Source organism: Cyclospora cayetanensis, unplaced genomic scaffold (genome assembly GCF_002999335.1).
Source record: "Cyclospora cayetanensis isolate NF1_C8 unplaced genomic scaffold, CcayRef3 CcayRef3_contig_112, whole genome shotgun sequence".
NCBI classification, from domain to species: domain Eukaryota; phylum Apicomplexa; class Conoidasida; order Eucoccidiorida; family Eimeriidae; genus Cyclospora; species Cyclospora cayetanensis.
Genome location: NW_020312051.1, coordinates 34,138 through 48,784, shown reverse-complemented (window position 1 = coordinate 48,784; position 14,647 = coordinate 34,138). Strand labels below are relative to the sequence as shown.

At 48.1% G+C, this 14,647-nt stretch overlaps 1 protein-coding gene across 1 annotated transcript; it reads right to left on the bottom strand.

Moving 5' to 3' along the window:
• Nucleotides 1-2,207: 2,207 nt before the first annotated feature.
• Nucleotides 2,208-5,424, bottom strand: LOC34621898 (replication protein A 70 kDa DNA-binding subunit). The gene is made up of 12 exons (XM_026335243.1): nucleotides 5,393-5,424; nucleotides 5,154-5,289; nucleotides 4,971-5,042; nucleotides 4,728-4,846; nucleotides 4,459-4,549; nucleotides 4,232-4,342; nucleotides 3,851-4,039; nucleotides 3,601-3,720; nucleotides 3,342-3,459; nucleotides 2,830-2,921; nucleotides 2,566-2,703; nucleotides 2,208-2,414 (listed from the first exon to the last, which is right to left on the bottom strand). The coding sequence occupies exons 1-12, from the start codon at nucleotides 5,422-5,424 to the stop codon at nucleotides 2,208-2,210; spliced, it is 1,425 nt and encodes a 474-aa protein (XP_026191028.1).
• Nucleotides 5,425-14,647: the final 9,223 nt, after the last annotated feature.

Genomic DNA, 14,647 nt, shown 5'->3' with positions numbered 1-14,647 from the left:
AGCCTTCGAAGACACTGCATGGAGGCTTACAAAAACGGTTGGTTTTCGCAGACGAAATGAAGGCAACGAAAGTGTTGCGAGCAAAGCTATCATAAGCCTGGTACTACGACACCGGCTTGTATTTTGCCTATCTTTGCTTTTGGATTCGTAGTTAAGTGGCAATACAAGGCATCCACTTGCGAGGCCAATAACACACAAGCTGTGCGTTGGGATCGTTGACCATATCCAGTTGCTGGTGCTCCATAACTTGACAATAAACACGCTAGAGCTCCTGCTATGTACATACTATCGGGGTTTTGTGAGTTGAAACGCTCCATATATAGTCTTTGCAGGGAGACACTTAACTCTAAGCTTGAAACTAGCTTATTAGAATGTTAATGTTTATGAAGAAGAGCTCCCTTCTTCCCCTGACAGAGCCCTTCAGACTTCGCGACATAAGGGGACAGGTACAGGTAGGTTGAGCTAAACTGTACGCTTTATGCACTCCGGGCAATCGCATTTAGTTGAATAAAGCATCTGGCGCATAATTATACAACATTGTGTCTTTGTATCCAGCTTCCAGTTCTCTGCAATAACTAAGATTTACAAAGAGACAGTAAAGAGTCGATTCTTTACCAGTGCTGAAGTAAATTTCACAGTACACTTAAAAATACTTAAGTGTAGCTTAGTCGGGTACCTAAGTGGTGCCTCTTCTTATAAGACCTTGCAGACACGCTGCAACGGGTATGTCTGCGGGTGGTTTTTGAACGCAGAAGATGTTACTTGACTTGCTCGTGATAGCGTTAGCTGCAGTGCTCACGCTCTTGTAAACCCGGAAAAAGGTATGTGTTCCGGGCTGCTGGTGTCCTCATGGAGACTCAAGGATGGGCGTTACTATCATTGCTCGTAGAACAGTTTTCTCGAGCCTCAAGATGGTTCTGTCTGTTTTTTCCGTAGATTCGCGAATGAGTGAGCATAAACGGAGGAGGGACAACCAGGGTGAACATAGCCGCACTCGATTGGAATTTTGTCACTCACGTACAATGATACACAGTGGCGGCATGCAGATACACATTGCATCTACTATTATAAGCAGACGCCATTTATGCTGAAAAAAAAGAAGGGCAACAAATTCATATACTCCATACAGATCAAGAACCAGATTTTCGTGATGACTACTACAATGTTTCGCAGTCCATTAAAAAAACATTTCCTTACACCGACATCTGTGAGGGGTACCTCCAGCCTGTATGTCTCCACCCAACAACAGAGCGTCGGCGCACGTACAGCGATGCTCCTCTGGTCCTCACGCCTGTCAAAGCAACTGCAAGTAGGGACTCCTAGGCACTGCCCTGCTTCCCTGAATCATCTCCTTCGATTGCTTGCTTTTAAGCGAGGGCACTGTCGATAGAGATACCGTAGGGAACTCCAACCAACTGAGTTGGTCGACTCTATTAGAGTATAGTCCTGCTCAGCTGGACAAGAAGCCATGGTTGGACGAACGCTTGCAGAGCAACCAAGCGGGCGATTAGAGCAAGGCCTCTTTGCAGTGGTCTGTGTGCTACTGTAGCCATTTCAACCCCAAAACTCTTTGCCCTTTCAACAACATGAGCAGCTTTTTAGCTTTGGCCTCGCGCACAGTCGTCCTTAAGGGTACACAGCCAACCATGCCACCTCGTATCACTCTGATAAGGCTGTGTCCCTGTGAGGGGTGAAATATGCATTTCTATAGCAGGGGTGTCCTCAACGTCGTTGTTTCCGAAGAAGCTGCAGGACAAGTAGCTGTGCATGACTATCTAAGATGGCTAGCCACACCAAAAGGTAAATTCCTGACGCCTAAAGCGAAAACATGGCGGGGAGTCGGAGAGCATAAGGACCTGCACGATACAGGGGCAAGTTTCACGGATACAACGCATTGCGCTGAACACCTTGATTGAGCACCAAATTCAATTTGCAAGCATAAGGCTCACGAAACGTGTTTTCTGGCTGCCGAAACGGCGCGAGCGCCGGCAGCTGTACGGTAATCTGTGATGCTGAAATTTCCTTGGTCTATTCAGGAGTCCAAGGTCCTGCCGACAAGCTAGGCTTGATGAGCACGGTAGCGAAGTCCGAAGCGCAAGGCTCAACAGCGACTCCATAAGCCTGAAGAATCGACTCATTGCTCTGGCCAACGGCTTCCGGGGGGTTATCATGGAAAAAGAATCGGTAGCGTTTCCGCGTTAGGCTTCTCAGTGTGCCTCGACTAAAGATCGCTTGGCATTTGGCTCCGAGATATCTCCATGGTTATCAAGCTGAATCAACAGCAGACATAACACAACTTTGATGCAACGCTCACTCCACATGCATGCGTGCTTTGCCATCTGCCATGTTTGGTGGCGTGAGATCACCTGAAGTTTTGCCTTTTTGCTCTCCGCAAAGTCAGTGGCCGATGGAACCTGCGATAAAAACAAGAGACGAAAATGGGAACCGTATGATTTCTCAACATTGATCTTTTAATCTGCCCCCTCCCCCTTCGTTTTCTCTGATACCCCAGTACGCAGCCTTTCCAGAGATTCCGAAGCCAGGGGAAGGCGCAGTGCAGCTTACTGCAACTTTGAGCTGCTGGTGCAGCAGCATCGCCAGGCTGTGGGCATCCAAAGCCTCCACTCGAAGGGCAGTGTAGCGCATCCGTTGCTCTCCGTTGTAGTTATCCAACTCTGCCCTGACCATCACTCGAAAGTGACTCTGCAAAGGAAAAGCGCAGATGAATATTTTAAGAGCTGAACTGCAGGGTAGAGCACTACAGGGGGTTCCTTGGGCAAGCACAGCCTATAGATCCTTACTGCCTCCAGACTGCGTCTTGCGACGAACCTTCAAAATGGAATGCCAATCAAAGAAAGTCTGCTTCTTTTCAGAATCCCAACGTCGTACTTCCGAAGCAGGGGAGCCCAGCAAAGCTTGCCCTGAACAACAGTCACCTACCAATACTAGCCGGCACGCTCCCCAGCAAAGGCGTATTGATCATGCAGCGCAGCATCTCTACAAGTCCAAGAGACTCATGTGACAGTGGGAGAGAGCAGAAGAAGCAGCAACCTAACAGCAGAGCACCCATGTCTGCAAAACATCTGCAGCTGAGCGACCCTGTAGAGTCGATGAACGAGGCGAGCAGCATATACCGCCAATCAGGGGACACCTGCAGCAAAAGCAGACACGCTGCTGCAGCTGCCACATGTGCATGCTGCACCTATTGCGGCTGGGGCAGCAGCATACAAAAGCAGGCACAGCAGTTGCCGTGAAAAACTTTGCAGACTACCGTACGTGATTGATGTTGCAAGGATAACAAGAAAACTCGGTGCTGGACGCCTCATGCAGCTTTTTCCTGCACGTGGGGCAGGCTGCGTATGCATAGATGTCCTGTTGTTGCTGTTGCTGTTGCTGCTGCTGCTGCCGTGGCTTCCAGTACACCCTCCGAACTTGACCAACGAAGGCAAACACTCCTGGCTGCAACACAACAGGCACCGAAAACAGGCGCCCAGCCGCTGCAACGGCAATCCAACTCTACAGACGTTGCGCAGTTGCTCGAACCCTGCGCGCGGAAGACAAGAAAGGGTGGAGGGCAGCTGCCGCTCTCAAGCGCCTTACTTCGTTCCTGTCCTTAATGTCCTTAATACTCTGTTCCTGCACGGGCTTTCGATCGTTAGCAGCCCCCTCACCAGTGGAGCCCGCTCTTGACATGCTCAGGAAGGAAAGACTGCTGCCCGTCTGCAGAACGCATCATTAGGACTGAAAGCTACAAATCAGCAATCTGATCATTGCCGCCAATATGCGTCCCCGCTTCGATGCAGCATGGCAACATCACGCACTTCCCGCCCGCGCAACAGCCGCAGCTTACCGTTGTGTACCACTGCAGCATCTCCGCTGCTGCGGTTTCTTCCTCCGGCTGAAGGAGGCCACTGCCAGCCTTGATTATTTGGGTAGACTTGGTGCTGCTCGCGCTTCGAGCTCCCCTCCAGTCTCGGATGTTGAGCCCTGTAAGGCCGTAAACCTGAGGGAGGGCTGCGGTCTCGGTAATACAGTCAACCTGTGGGAGCAGCAGAGTCTAACGAAGGCTGAGACGCAATAAAGGCGTTTGGGAGAGGAAGCTGAGATAGCGGAAACGACAGGAAATCAGGAGACCTCAAGGCAAGAGAATGCACCAAAGCTAGAGAAAAGATAATGCACTGGAGAACATACAAGACGGGGCCAGAAGGCAGCCCACTGCTCGATCCAGTACCTGTTCTCCCCACAGACTGATCTCCATCTCCATCTGTGATTTGTCTCGAACTCGCAGCACACGACGCTTGAGCTCCTCGCCGCTGCTCCGTGCCGTAACCGAGGACACAGGCTGAAAACAGAAGCCCAAGCCTTGCCCCTTTCCCAGAAACATTCAATTCTAAGAACGAATGCTCCCTGTCTTTTTTCCGGTGGCTGCTGCTGTCTCGACATCGGAGCTTAACCAACCTGAGCCTCAATAACAACGGCCAGCACGTCGGTGGGGAAGGGGCATTCCCTAGTAGAGTTGAAAATGTTGCGGAGGGGCATCGAGCACAAGCTGCATATGCCACACACACGTTAAACCCACAAGCCGAAAAGCCTGTAGGCACTCGCGACAGATGCTTACATACCCTGATCAAGCTGCTATACAGGAATATATTCAGATTCCCAGTACTCCAATTGCTCACAAAGAAGCATAAATCCTTGAGCCCTACCTTCTTTGGACGTGGATCGACCCGTCATCATCAGCTGGATTTATGTCTGCATCAGCAGAGAAGGAGAGCTCATAGTTGTTATTCAACGTTGAAAATCGTTTGTTCGCTACATTGACTCTCCCTCGAGAGAAGCAGTAGACCTGAGAAGTGCGCAGCCAAAGAAGAAGCTCATATTACTCGCCAGGATGTTCACATAGAAGCAACACAAAACACGAGGCTGCTATGGTGTGTAACTGCTGTTAGCAAACAATGTGAAATACTGACCTTGCCCTTCTCCAGGGCACCATGCCACTTTTCTGCGGCGTCGCTCCAAAATTTAGCTCTGATTATATCTCCCTAGGACGCATTGCGCAAAAGCCAAATCCTGTTTGAAATTACATCGCGTATTGTGTGCTAAAGGCCTCAGGGTATCGGGAGCTGCTCCTGAGTTTACATGTGGGGACGTACTGCAGAGTCCGTGATATCAACATGAAAGAACCTGCTGTTGTTCTTTGTAGTCTGCAAAGGGCTCTTGTCAACCACTCGGGCCTTGATTTGCCACCGATGCACGTACGGATTAAGAGAGCCAATGCTCAAGTATCGCCTGTGCGCACATCGATATCAATGCATCAGACTGCCATAGCTCTGCAATTTGTAGAGGAATGCGGAAGGGATGGCCGGCATATGTATGCCCTTAATTTCCATACTCGGAAGAGCCGGAGGGGCTGGAGTCCAGCATTTTTTGCGAGTTGCTCCGCGTATGGAGGAGGTCGGTAGGACAGGCACTTCCTCGCGAAGTCACACAACGAAGGAAACGGAGCTTCTCTAGAGAGAGCTACCACAAGCACCGAAGGAGGGGACGGCCGGGAGTTCTTTAGGTCCGAGTGGTCCACAATGCCTCGTACATACAGCCTGGGGTGGGCAGGCTCACAGAAATGAACGATCTGATTTAGAACAAAAAGAAGCTTGAATAATATAGTAAACCGTAAGACGAAGGCCGCAGGTCCTCGCGTCAGGCGGCCAGCCCCCCAACCAACCACCCGAACTCCCCAAATTCTTCCTCAACTACACGAAGGGTGCCCGCACCAAGGGCTTTGCCAAGTGTGAGACGGCGTGTACCTATGATAGAATAGCACAATTCCCGCCTTTAATAAGTGAAATTGCTATTTCATGTGTTGTTGGGGCGGGACAAGGATGGTTTTGCGTCCGCTGGGTAGCCGGCAACGTGGTGGGAAGGTGGTACTGACCAAACCATGTACGATGAGTAACAAAAATTCCCCGTTACACAAGCCTTCTGCCTCAACATCGCTTAGCAACATTAAGCATTAAGCAATATAATTGTGGTATGTTTGGTATAGTCTGGTGCGAATGGCACGATTAAAACCTAATCTTCTATTTCTATGGTGCCTGACAGCAGTCCATGCATAGGCATTTTTATTGAGACGAGGAGGCCACATTTGGGGATCCGTGATATTAGCAAGCTAATTCAGCCTGGTATGCGTTGTTTGCGTCCCGCTGCAGAGCTCGCGCACTATTGTGTAGCGTCGCTTTGGATGTGAACTGTAGCAGGCTAACCTACACTTGAACAATTCCCATTAAACTAGTTAGGCTCGACTAAGAATTAGTTAATTGACTATTTGGTCTGTTAGCTTACCACGAGAAGAGGCAGTGTCGTGAGCGTAGGCGCTAGAAGATGTATGTCCCGAGCTGTATATACTTGGACTGCATAGAGGGTGCACCTACGCTCACCCTTGTTGTACCTCTCCCCTCATGTCAGAAATTCTGAGACCTGCAAAGCGGAGAGCTTAAAGGGCCTGGTATAGTTGTTAGCACCGCATGGTTCGATCCACCGAGTTCCCCGCCCATCGACTGACTGGGGATGCAGTGGGATGTCAGATTTCCCTACACCCATTTCCTCGTTTCGACAAGGTTCTTCAGTCATTCAGCAAGCTGATTTTGGGGCGGCAACAGTCTGAAAAGCCTCAGGTGGTAGGAGTTGACTGTAGTACAGTTGGGTGCGGCAAAGGCAAGCTTACAAGTTAGCGTCTACGCACTAGATCCTCAGATGATAAGAATAAATGATTGAACAGCTGATAAAAGTGTGTTTGTCGATGCTTCGGCTAGGGTATGCCTGCTAGAAACTTATAACGGCAAACACGCAGGTATCCAGAGATTTCAGCAGCTTATGGCAGATGTGCCTTGCTTTGTACTCTCGCAAGAAGAGAAACAAGTGCAATGCGCAACATGTTTATTCAAAGGAGAAGCATCTCAAGTGGCTTTATGCATATAAAGGAAGTGATCTGCCAGCATGGATTATTACAGTTCACGCCTTCATACAGGCCCTGACTCATCGGTTTATGCATGATTAAAAACGAAATCTAGGATAACTCGAAAAGCTGAACCAGTTTCATTCATCAACAGGTGGGCCGATCGAGAAATACGAATGCTTTATCAGTGGTGCATATCAGACCTCGACGTATCATATCAGGTGGTCGGAGGATGAGCAGCGACTTGACAAGTTATCAACAGGATTGAGGCTTCAGCTAGTTATCGACTACGTGAAGATTCAGGAGCAAATGAGCGCAGCCCCTGCACCCTTTTGGCGAGAAGGAAAAGCTATGTGGTTAGAACTAATAGACTTCGGGGCTGTGGTAGTTGGTCTACTCTACAGTCTTGGATCAACGATAAAAGAAAGTCACGGGGACGTCTAGCACTTCCGCAATCCCATACATCCTCCTAACAACGCACATGCTTTTAGTATAATAGATAGGGCCATCTTAATCGGAGCTGCAAAAGCCTGGAAAACGCCAATCAGCTCGAAAAAGCGATTGGCCCCAATAGAGTCAGTAGGCTTGGAGAATAAAGGAGGCACTTTAGGTAACAGCTCCCATGCAGGCTGTGGCACAGGGAAGAAAGCCACAGCCCGTAGATCCGCCGTTAGAAACACACTTCAAGGTTATCATGCACTGATACAGCTGTACCCTATTGGTCGAAAATTGCTAGCGTTACTGAATGTTAAGTGGATCTGCTGTCTGAGGAGACGGCGCAGAAGTGCAATCTGGGTACCGAAGACTCAGGTTTCCAGCTAGTGGCAGAACGCAAGGATTGGATAGTCTGCCGAAGCTAAAGGCCACTTTGAATCGACATCGCATCTTATCAGCGTGCTCCGAGACATCCATATTGGGTCCATGAGTAATGACTTAAGCCCAGGTATGCCATGGACGACCCTAAAAAGAGCACACATACGGCTACAGCTGGGGAAGGAGGTGCTTAGTGTGCCGGCAAGCGCCATGAACAGGCAACTCTTGGTGTCCTCGACAATGTCAATTAAAATGCATGGTGAGCGGGGAAATGTCAGTAGCTCAAAAAGGTCAGGCCGAGTGCTGGTGTGGGCGGCTCGGCAGTGCGGAAAGAGACGACAGCTTTGAGCGTGCCATCCGTCTTAGCTGCTCAACGACTGGATCTTTAAAAGGAATTTGAGTTCGTGCATAGCTAAAATACGTAAACATCGAGAGAAATCTCGTAGCGGTGCTACCTAAGGGCGAATTTCCAGCAAACTGGCCAGCAATTTATTACAAGCTGGCAAGATGTTTATCGTTCAGTGCACCTTATTGAGCTGATCTCCAAGCCAGCCGCTGATACCTTTCGCGGTATTGAGTACTCCCCATGCATGAAGGTGAGGTTGAGGAGCAGGCATATAATCTGCTGGCAAGAGGCAACGCTTAGGAATCGAGCAGCGCCTTGGGGAAAACCCGTTGCTGTTGCCCAGAAGACCAAGGTGGCGCTGTTGGCTTAGCATCAAGCTTCTGAACAAGATCAGTAAGAACCAAAAATTATCGATGCTTCTTGTTGGAAAAATGCTTGGCAAATTACGCAGAGTCAGAGTTTTTTCGACATTCGACATAGCAGACGCTTTCTTACAGTTTACCTTAACAGGCTTCCATTCACCTTGATGACAGCCTCAAAACGGCGTTCCACTAAGATGTAACTGCATGCACTTTGAATTTGTTAGCGCCGCATCTATACTGACGCGTAGGGGTAATCGGAGGTCTATGAGGTTGCTACTAGAAGCTAGATCGCTGTCTACGTGGGCAGCGCCATAGTGCTTAGCAGGAAGGTTCGTGAGCACCTAAAGCACCTAGGGTGTGCGCTGTAGCTGTTGCGAGACACGCAGTGGAATGTCAATGCACGCGAGTGTCCTTATTTCACGATAACAGCTTTTCATACCAAACTTTTGCTTTTAGGATGCAGGAATTGAGTCAAACCCCTTAATGGAAGCGATCAGGAGCTGCTTTTACCTTTGCACACCCGCAAGGACTTTGAGCAGCCATATGGGCTTACATCGTGTAACTGAGTTTGGTCGGATCACTGCTTCTTCTGGCTTCTGCCTTTGAAAATATGCAGCTTACGATCTGAACAGAGAAGGCTGATGTCACAGCATTGACGCTCATCAGCTGCCTCCAGCTCCTCCTACCCCTGGGCCTGCAGATGTTAAGTGACATTTTCCTCAACAACCAATGCAGTCGATAGAGTGGTGTGTCCTACTCCCTTCCAACCGGCTGCACGTCCTTTAAACAATCATATTCTTTGTCGGTGTGAGCGTTTTGCTATAACGGAAGAGTAGCATCTCGTGGAGGAAAGGCAACTCAAAGCGGTAAATGCTGACACTAATTTTTTTGGCGTAAACTTACTATCCAGACGGAGCATTTGTCGTCAATGCACCTGCGATACAGCTCTCACGCCTTTGATAACCCTGGAATTCTTCACAGGCTTTTGCGCCTCCTGCAGTTATGATTCACAATGAGGCATTTTGAGGGCATCACTAACATGGTCGTAGGCTTTTTCTTACTTCACTAATTTTCCTGAAAGTTGGAGATGCCACAGAGACTATCAACATCGGCTCCATCGAGAGCTTTCAGACTTCACAAATTGTACACCAAACATGCCGCGCGCAGGAAATCAATCCATATGGATGCGGAGGATCTCCAAGTAGACGTACAAGGCATGGGCTCCAGGAATATTGGGTGCAGCGGGAACACTATACGAAAGCCCTGTAGTTAAATGAAGTAAGTAACCTCAGCATCAGTGGCTGAAGGAAAACAGTTGGGGCATCATTGCTAAACGGGGAAATATTGGGCTCCTTTTGGTTCAAAACGCTGGTCGCCATGGAGATCTTTCCTTCCGTTCCGTGGTACTTGTACTTCCTCAGCGCATGCTCTGCCTAAAATAGCAAAGTCGATTTATGGGGATTGCTAAAATAAAACGTATTATCACTGCTAAGTTGTGCTATACGCTAAGATTTGCAGGCACTCTCAGGTGTGTCTTCCCAACACACTTCATTATACTTTGGGGGCTTTGATATCGTCTGTGGTGCGTGTACCGGCGGTATTTGCATGCAGACATTGTATTACCAGGCGCGGGAGGCACTGCTGTGTTAGTTTGTGTTTTGATTCCCTCTACATATTTGCTTGTTCTCTGTTTTATAGTAGCGGGAGGCTCACACTTAACAGCGCTCCGACACCAGCAAGCAATCACGCTGTTGCAGCCGAGTTGCTTTTTTCCTTGTTTGTTGTTGAATATCGTGTGCGTTTCTCCCGCTTGACTTTTCCTTACCGGTTAAGTGTACCCTTTGCTTTTCCCATTTGCAACGTTTCCGACTTTCGGGTAATTTCAGGGGTGGATGTAGTGTTGGAACTTTTCCACTGTTCTGCGTGCGCTCGATTTCGAAGCACAGGGACGAGAACAGGAAAACATGTGCTTTTGAGATGGCAGATTAGGATGTAGCATGCTAAGCTACGATCAAAAAGTTCTTGTAGTAGGGTAATTGTATGTTTCTGACCGTAAAGAATTGACTAATGTGTTGCTTTGTCCTTTCTGATACGGTATATCATGCTGAGTACTGATTCGGTCTACAGAAGAAGATGCGATGTTGTATGTTTGTGCTTTAGAAGTCATGTGCAGTTATCTGCAAGTGCTTGGAGTCCCTAGAGTGTTCAACAGCCCGCAGCCTAGCTGCACCTCTCCTCTCCTGTCGGAAAATCCGGGGTCGCGGGCAGGGGTAAGAGAAGCTCTTTTCTAAAACAATCCCTATCTACTAAGGCTCCATTAAATTCGTAGTCAGCTGTATCTCCACGGAAACCTTCGGTATAATGTGACGTTCTTCGAAGTCCAGCCATGCTGGTCAGCTTGGGTTGGCTTCCCAAGTAACGCTCCAAATTGTGCGAGTGGCGGGAGAGAGCACTCCAAGTCACGCCGTCCAATAGCAGGACCGGGCAGGTTTATGCCCTCAAAAGCAAACGAAATCATGAACAAGACATCCGTTGCTCGGAGTGTTAGGAGAAATCTATTCGTTTCCAATTTACAAGGGTTGACTAGTGTGACGGCTGCGCCGTGCGGTTCTCAGTGTATGCAAGATCTTTCTTCTGATTTGCCATAAGGTCAGAAGACTATCATGCCTTTTGGTGCGAAGGAAGATATTGCACGTGTTTTGACTACAGAAAAAGTATAGCTGTCTCCCCTTTTAGCTTCCCAAAGGAGTTGCGTTAGTGCTCTCAATCTAGAGCGGCTGCAACATGTTGGTCTGCATTCCCAAAGCTCGGACTACTAGTATTGTATATGCTGCATCAATTGAGATGGTCTGCATTTGAATGGGGAACTCTTCTGGAGCAGGTAACGTGTCTCCAATTTGCAAAGCTGTGCGTATAGGCTTCCTCTGCATGGTAAACGGATGATGCTTGTCAATAAATGCACATTATAATTTACCTGCAAGGATTCATGCAGGCATTTAAATCGTTCAAAGTGCACCAATGTTACCCCTATACAGAGGTAGGTTTCCACACTTCAGTGATTCTGTGATTAGACGAATATTCCAAACCCCGAGAGGGGTTTGAAATATTGATATCAAAGACAAATGTGGCCTCCAAGAAAGCAGGGAACTATCATTGGCCCATTCAGGATTTCTATGTTATTAACAGTAAACTTAGGTCTACGTTAATTAGACAGTGGGGTGCGTTTACTGACAGAGCCTTCTGAAGTCTCTAGTTCCCTCATGCATGCGTGTGAAGAGCTTGGTATCTTCGCCAACCCATATCTCTCCCTAAAAAAACATCCATGCACGACCTAACTAAGAAATTCATGTGCATGGATGGTGATCTTGCTCACTATACGCTGCAACAGAAAATACTCACTCCAACCCAGAGCCGTCTACTTCAAAGCAGCAGCAGTAACTTGAGCTACTGGGCATGTCTCATGCAAGCCCAGCCAGCAAAGGCTACTGCCTTGGAAGAATGCCGGCCATACAAGTGCGCTTCTGCTTACCAGTCTATGCGACATCGGGTATAATCAGTTTTATAGATTAGCTGCCCATACAGTCTTTACATTTTTATTACGTTTGGCTGTAACACATTTGGGGCAACTCGACAGCTTTCTCCTCGCCTGGCTCGATTCATGTTGCTTCGAGATGCAAACCTCAACTGTATACTCAAGCTCGTATATCTGAATCGTGATCTCTTGTAATGCGGTCTCATGCTGCCAAACGGAGCTTCCTTGACTATTCCACGAAACTCAACGTATCGTGCTGAGGAACACTGAGACTTCACTTCATGAGACCCCATGGGAGTGCGAGATTGTTCGCCATAGAGGCTACTCTAAGTCTGCAACATTGTCTTGGAGGCACACTTTGGCAATTTGAAGCATATCCAAAGGGGAACTTCTGCTTCACTGTCGGCCCACTATTGCTCGGCAGTCGTTAGAGCTTAGGTTTGGCTATACAGGAAATAGTATGCAAAGAGTACTGAGTTGTAGTCCGGGTAGCACGAGCAGTAGCGACGCACAAGGCAAAGCAAGAAGCACCTGGTGAGGCAAACAGCATAAACCTGGGAAATAATGGCCATTTAATCTTCTCAGGTCGTAGAACCCTAATTACTGCAACACATTAGTTGTGTTAATGATGTTTTGCAATACTATCCGTGAAGCGAAAGCGAATCGTTTAGCCTCGTTGCTCCTGCGAAGGTAAGAGTGACCTGAGCCAAAGTCGACTGTCTTGAGCAAACTCTTCAACATAGCAGGCGATTAAACCTATAGATCTTCCAGTTGTCTTAGCTCATAAGTCCAAAATATCCTCTGAGTTACCCCTTTGGCCTAATGAAGCCATCCTTGGACTTCATGTGCCAACTGTGGCCAAAGTAGTGTAGGCGATTGCCTGCCATGGGTAGCCTTCCCATCTTGGGCGGCTACCTTGTTGCACATTTTGGAATAGACAGGCAAAGCCATAAATATACTGAAGTAGGCTTTTTAAGTAGCGCTCTGTAGATTCAATAAATAGAGGATGTAGCGAGGTATATCTGTGTGATTAACAGCCACGAGCCCACTGCCACCTACCGGTTCGATTGGCTACTTCAAAGTAGAGTCCTTATCGCCGAAATCTCGACAGGCTTCTGTATGCCACTATTTTTTGTCTTACCTACAGTAGATACTACCTGAACTGTACAATATTTCAAGCATGACCTACTCTATGGGGAAGGTCCCGTGATTCGGCCAAATTGCCTTAGCCCGCTTGTAGGTGTCCACATCGGGCCTTATGATTTATCGCCTAAAAGATATGGTCTTCTTTCCGTCCACATGTCTGATATTTTTTATCTCGAAAGACATCGTCGGGCCGTATTATATCCGTGTGTCTTTGCATAGTTATACATTCGCCAGGTACGCGAAACCGGGCAGAATACTGCGCCTTCCGGCAGGACCCCCGTGAATCAAACTTCAGAGGCATGGGTGCATTGATTTTATTTTATAAGCAGCAGTAAAATGATGCCAAGGCTATGGTACTCCTTTTGTGCGCTTATCTTGTTGCGTTAAGGTGCTTCGTTCGTTCGTGGTATTTCTACGCATCAAAAGGACAAAGATGGATAGACCTACCCCAGTGGAAGAATCCACAAGCTGGAAGAACTCAACAGGTATAAGCTTTCAAGGTGACCAAGAATACTGTAGGTACTTGCTTCACAAGGCAGTTGTGATTGGCAATCTGGACGACTATCGCTATCATGTCATATGCAGCTCAGGCGCAAAGTTAAGGTCGTGCTTGCTTGAGAGGCTGCAAGAGATGAGAGAGCCTTGTATGCTGCAGAGTGAACTAGCTATTATCAATTTTTACGATGCACGAAAGCACGGAGACATAGCCTTGACTTCTTTTTACTGGAGGGTATTAGAAACAATGAATAGGACTATGCGGATGCGATTTGAAGTCAAGAACAGGCTTTCCAACCTTGAGTTCTTAATGAAGGCTCGATTCTTACGAAGGGAGCAAGTGAAAGCTGAATATAGCGCGCTGGTCAGTGAACTTCAAGGAATGGCTAATCATTATATTTCTGAGGGGAGTGAAGAAACTGCAAAGTTTCATCGGCGTGTCCTCGAGATCCAGAACACCTTAGAGGCCAAGGCACACCAACTGGAAATGGCGTCAAATGGACTGCAAGACCCTGATAGGCATGGGACAATTAGAGCATGGAGGCTGAATCGTTACTCGCTTGTTGAATCCATGAGCGCTCTGTCTCCTCTGGCCCAGGCCATCGCCTTTCCCAGAAACAACGGGCCCAGTAGCGTCAGCTTGAGCACAGATACCGGACCCCTTCCAACAGATGGCAGCGTTTCTGACGCACTTTCAGAGGTCTCTGCCATGGACGATACTGAGGATCATTTGATTGTGCGTGCCTCCTTTGATGCCCCTTATCTGAAGGGCTGTTATGCGTTGACTGATTTATCAACGGCTGCTGGCTGGAAGTCTGAGCCTTCTTGTTCTCTTCCAAATGTGAATGAAGAAGAAACATCTCGGAGCATCCATGCTTCTTGTTGTACGCCTTGTCCGGAGTATCGGAGGCCCACGTTGCGTGACTTCGACCAGGAAAGGCAGTATAGGTACCTAATTCTTGCATCGTTTCTGAAAAATCCTAATCATGGACATCTTGAGG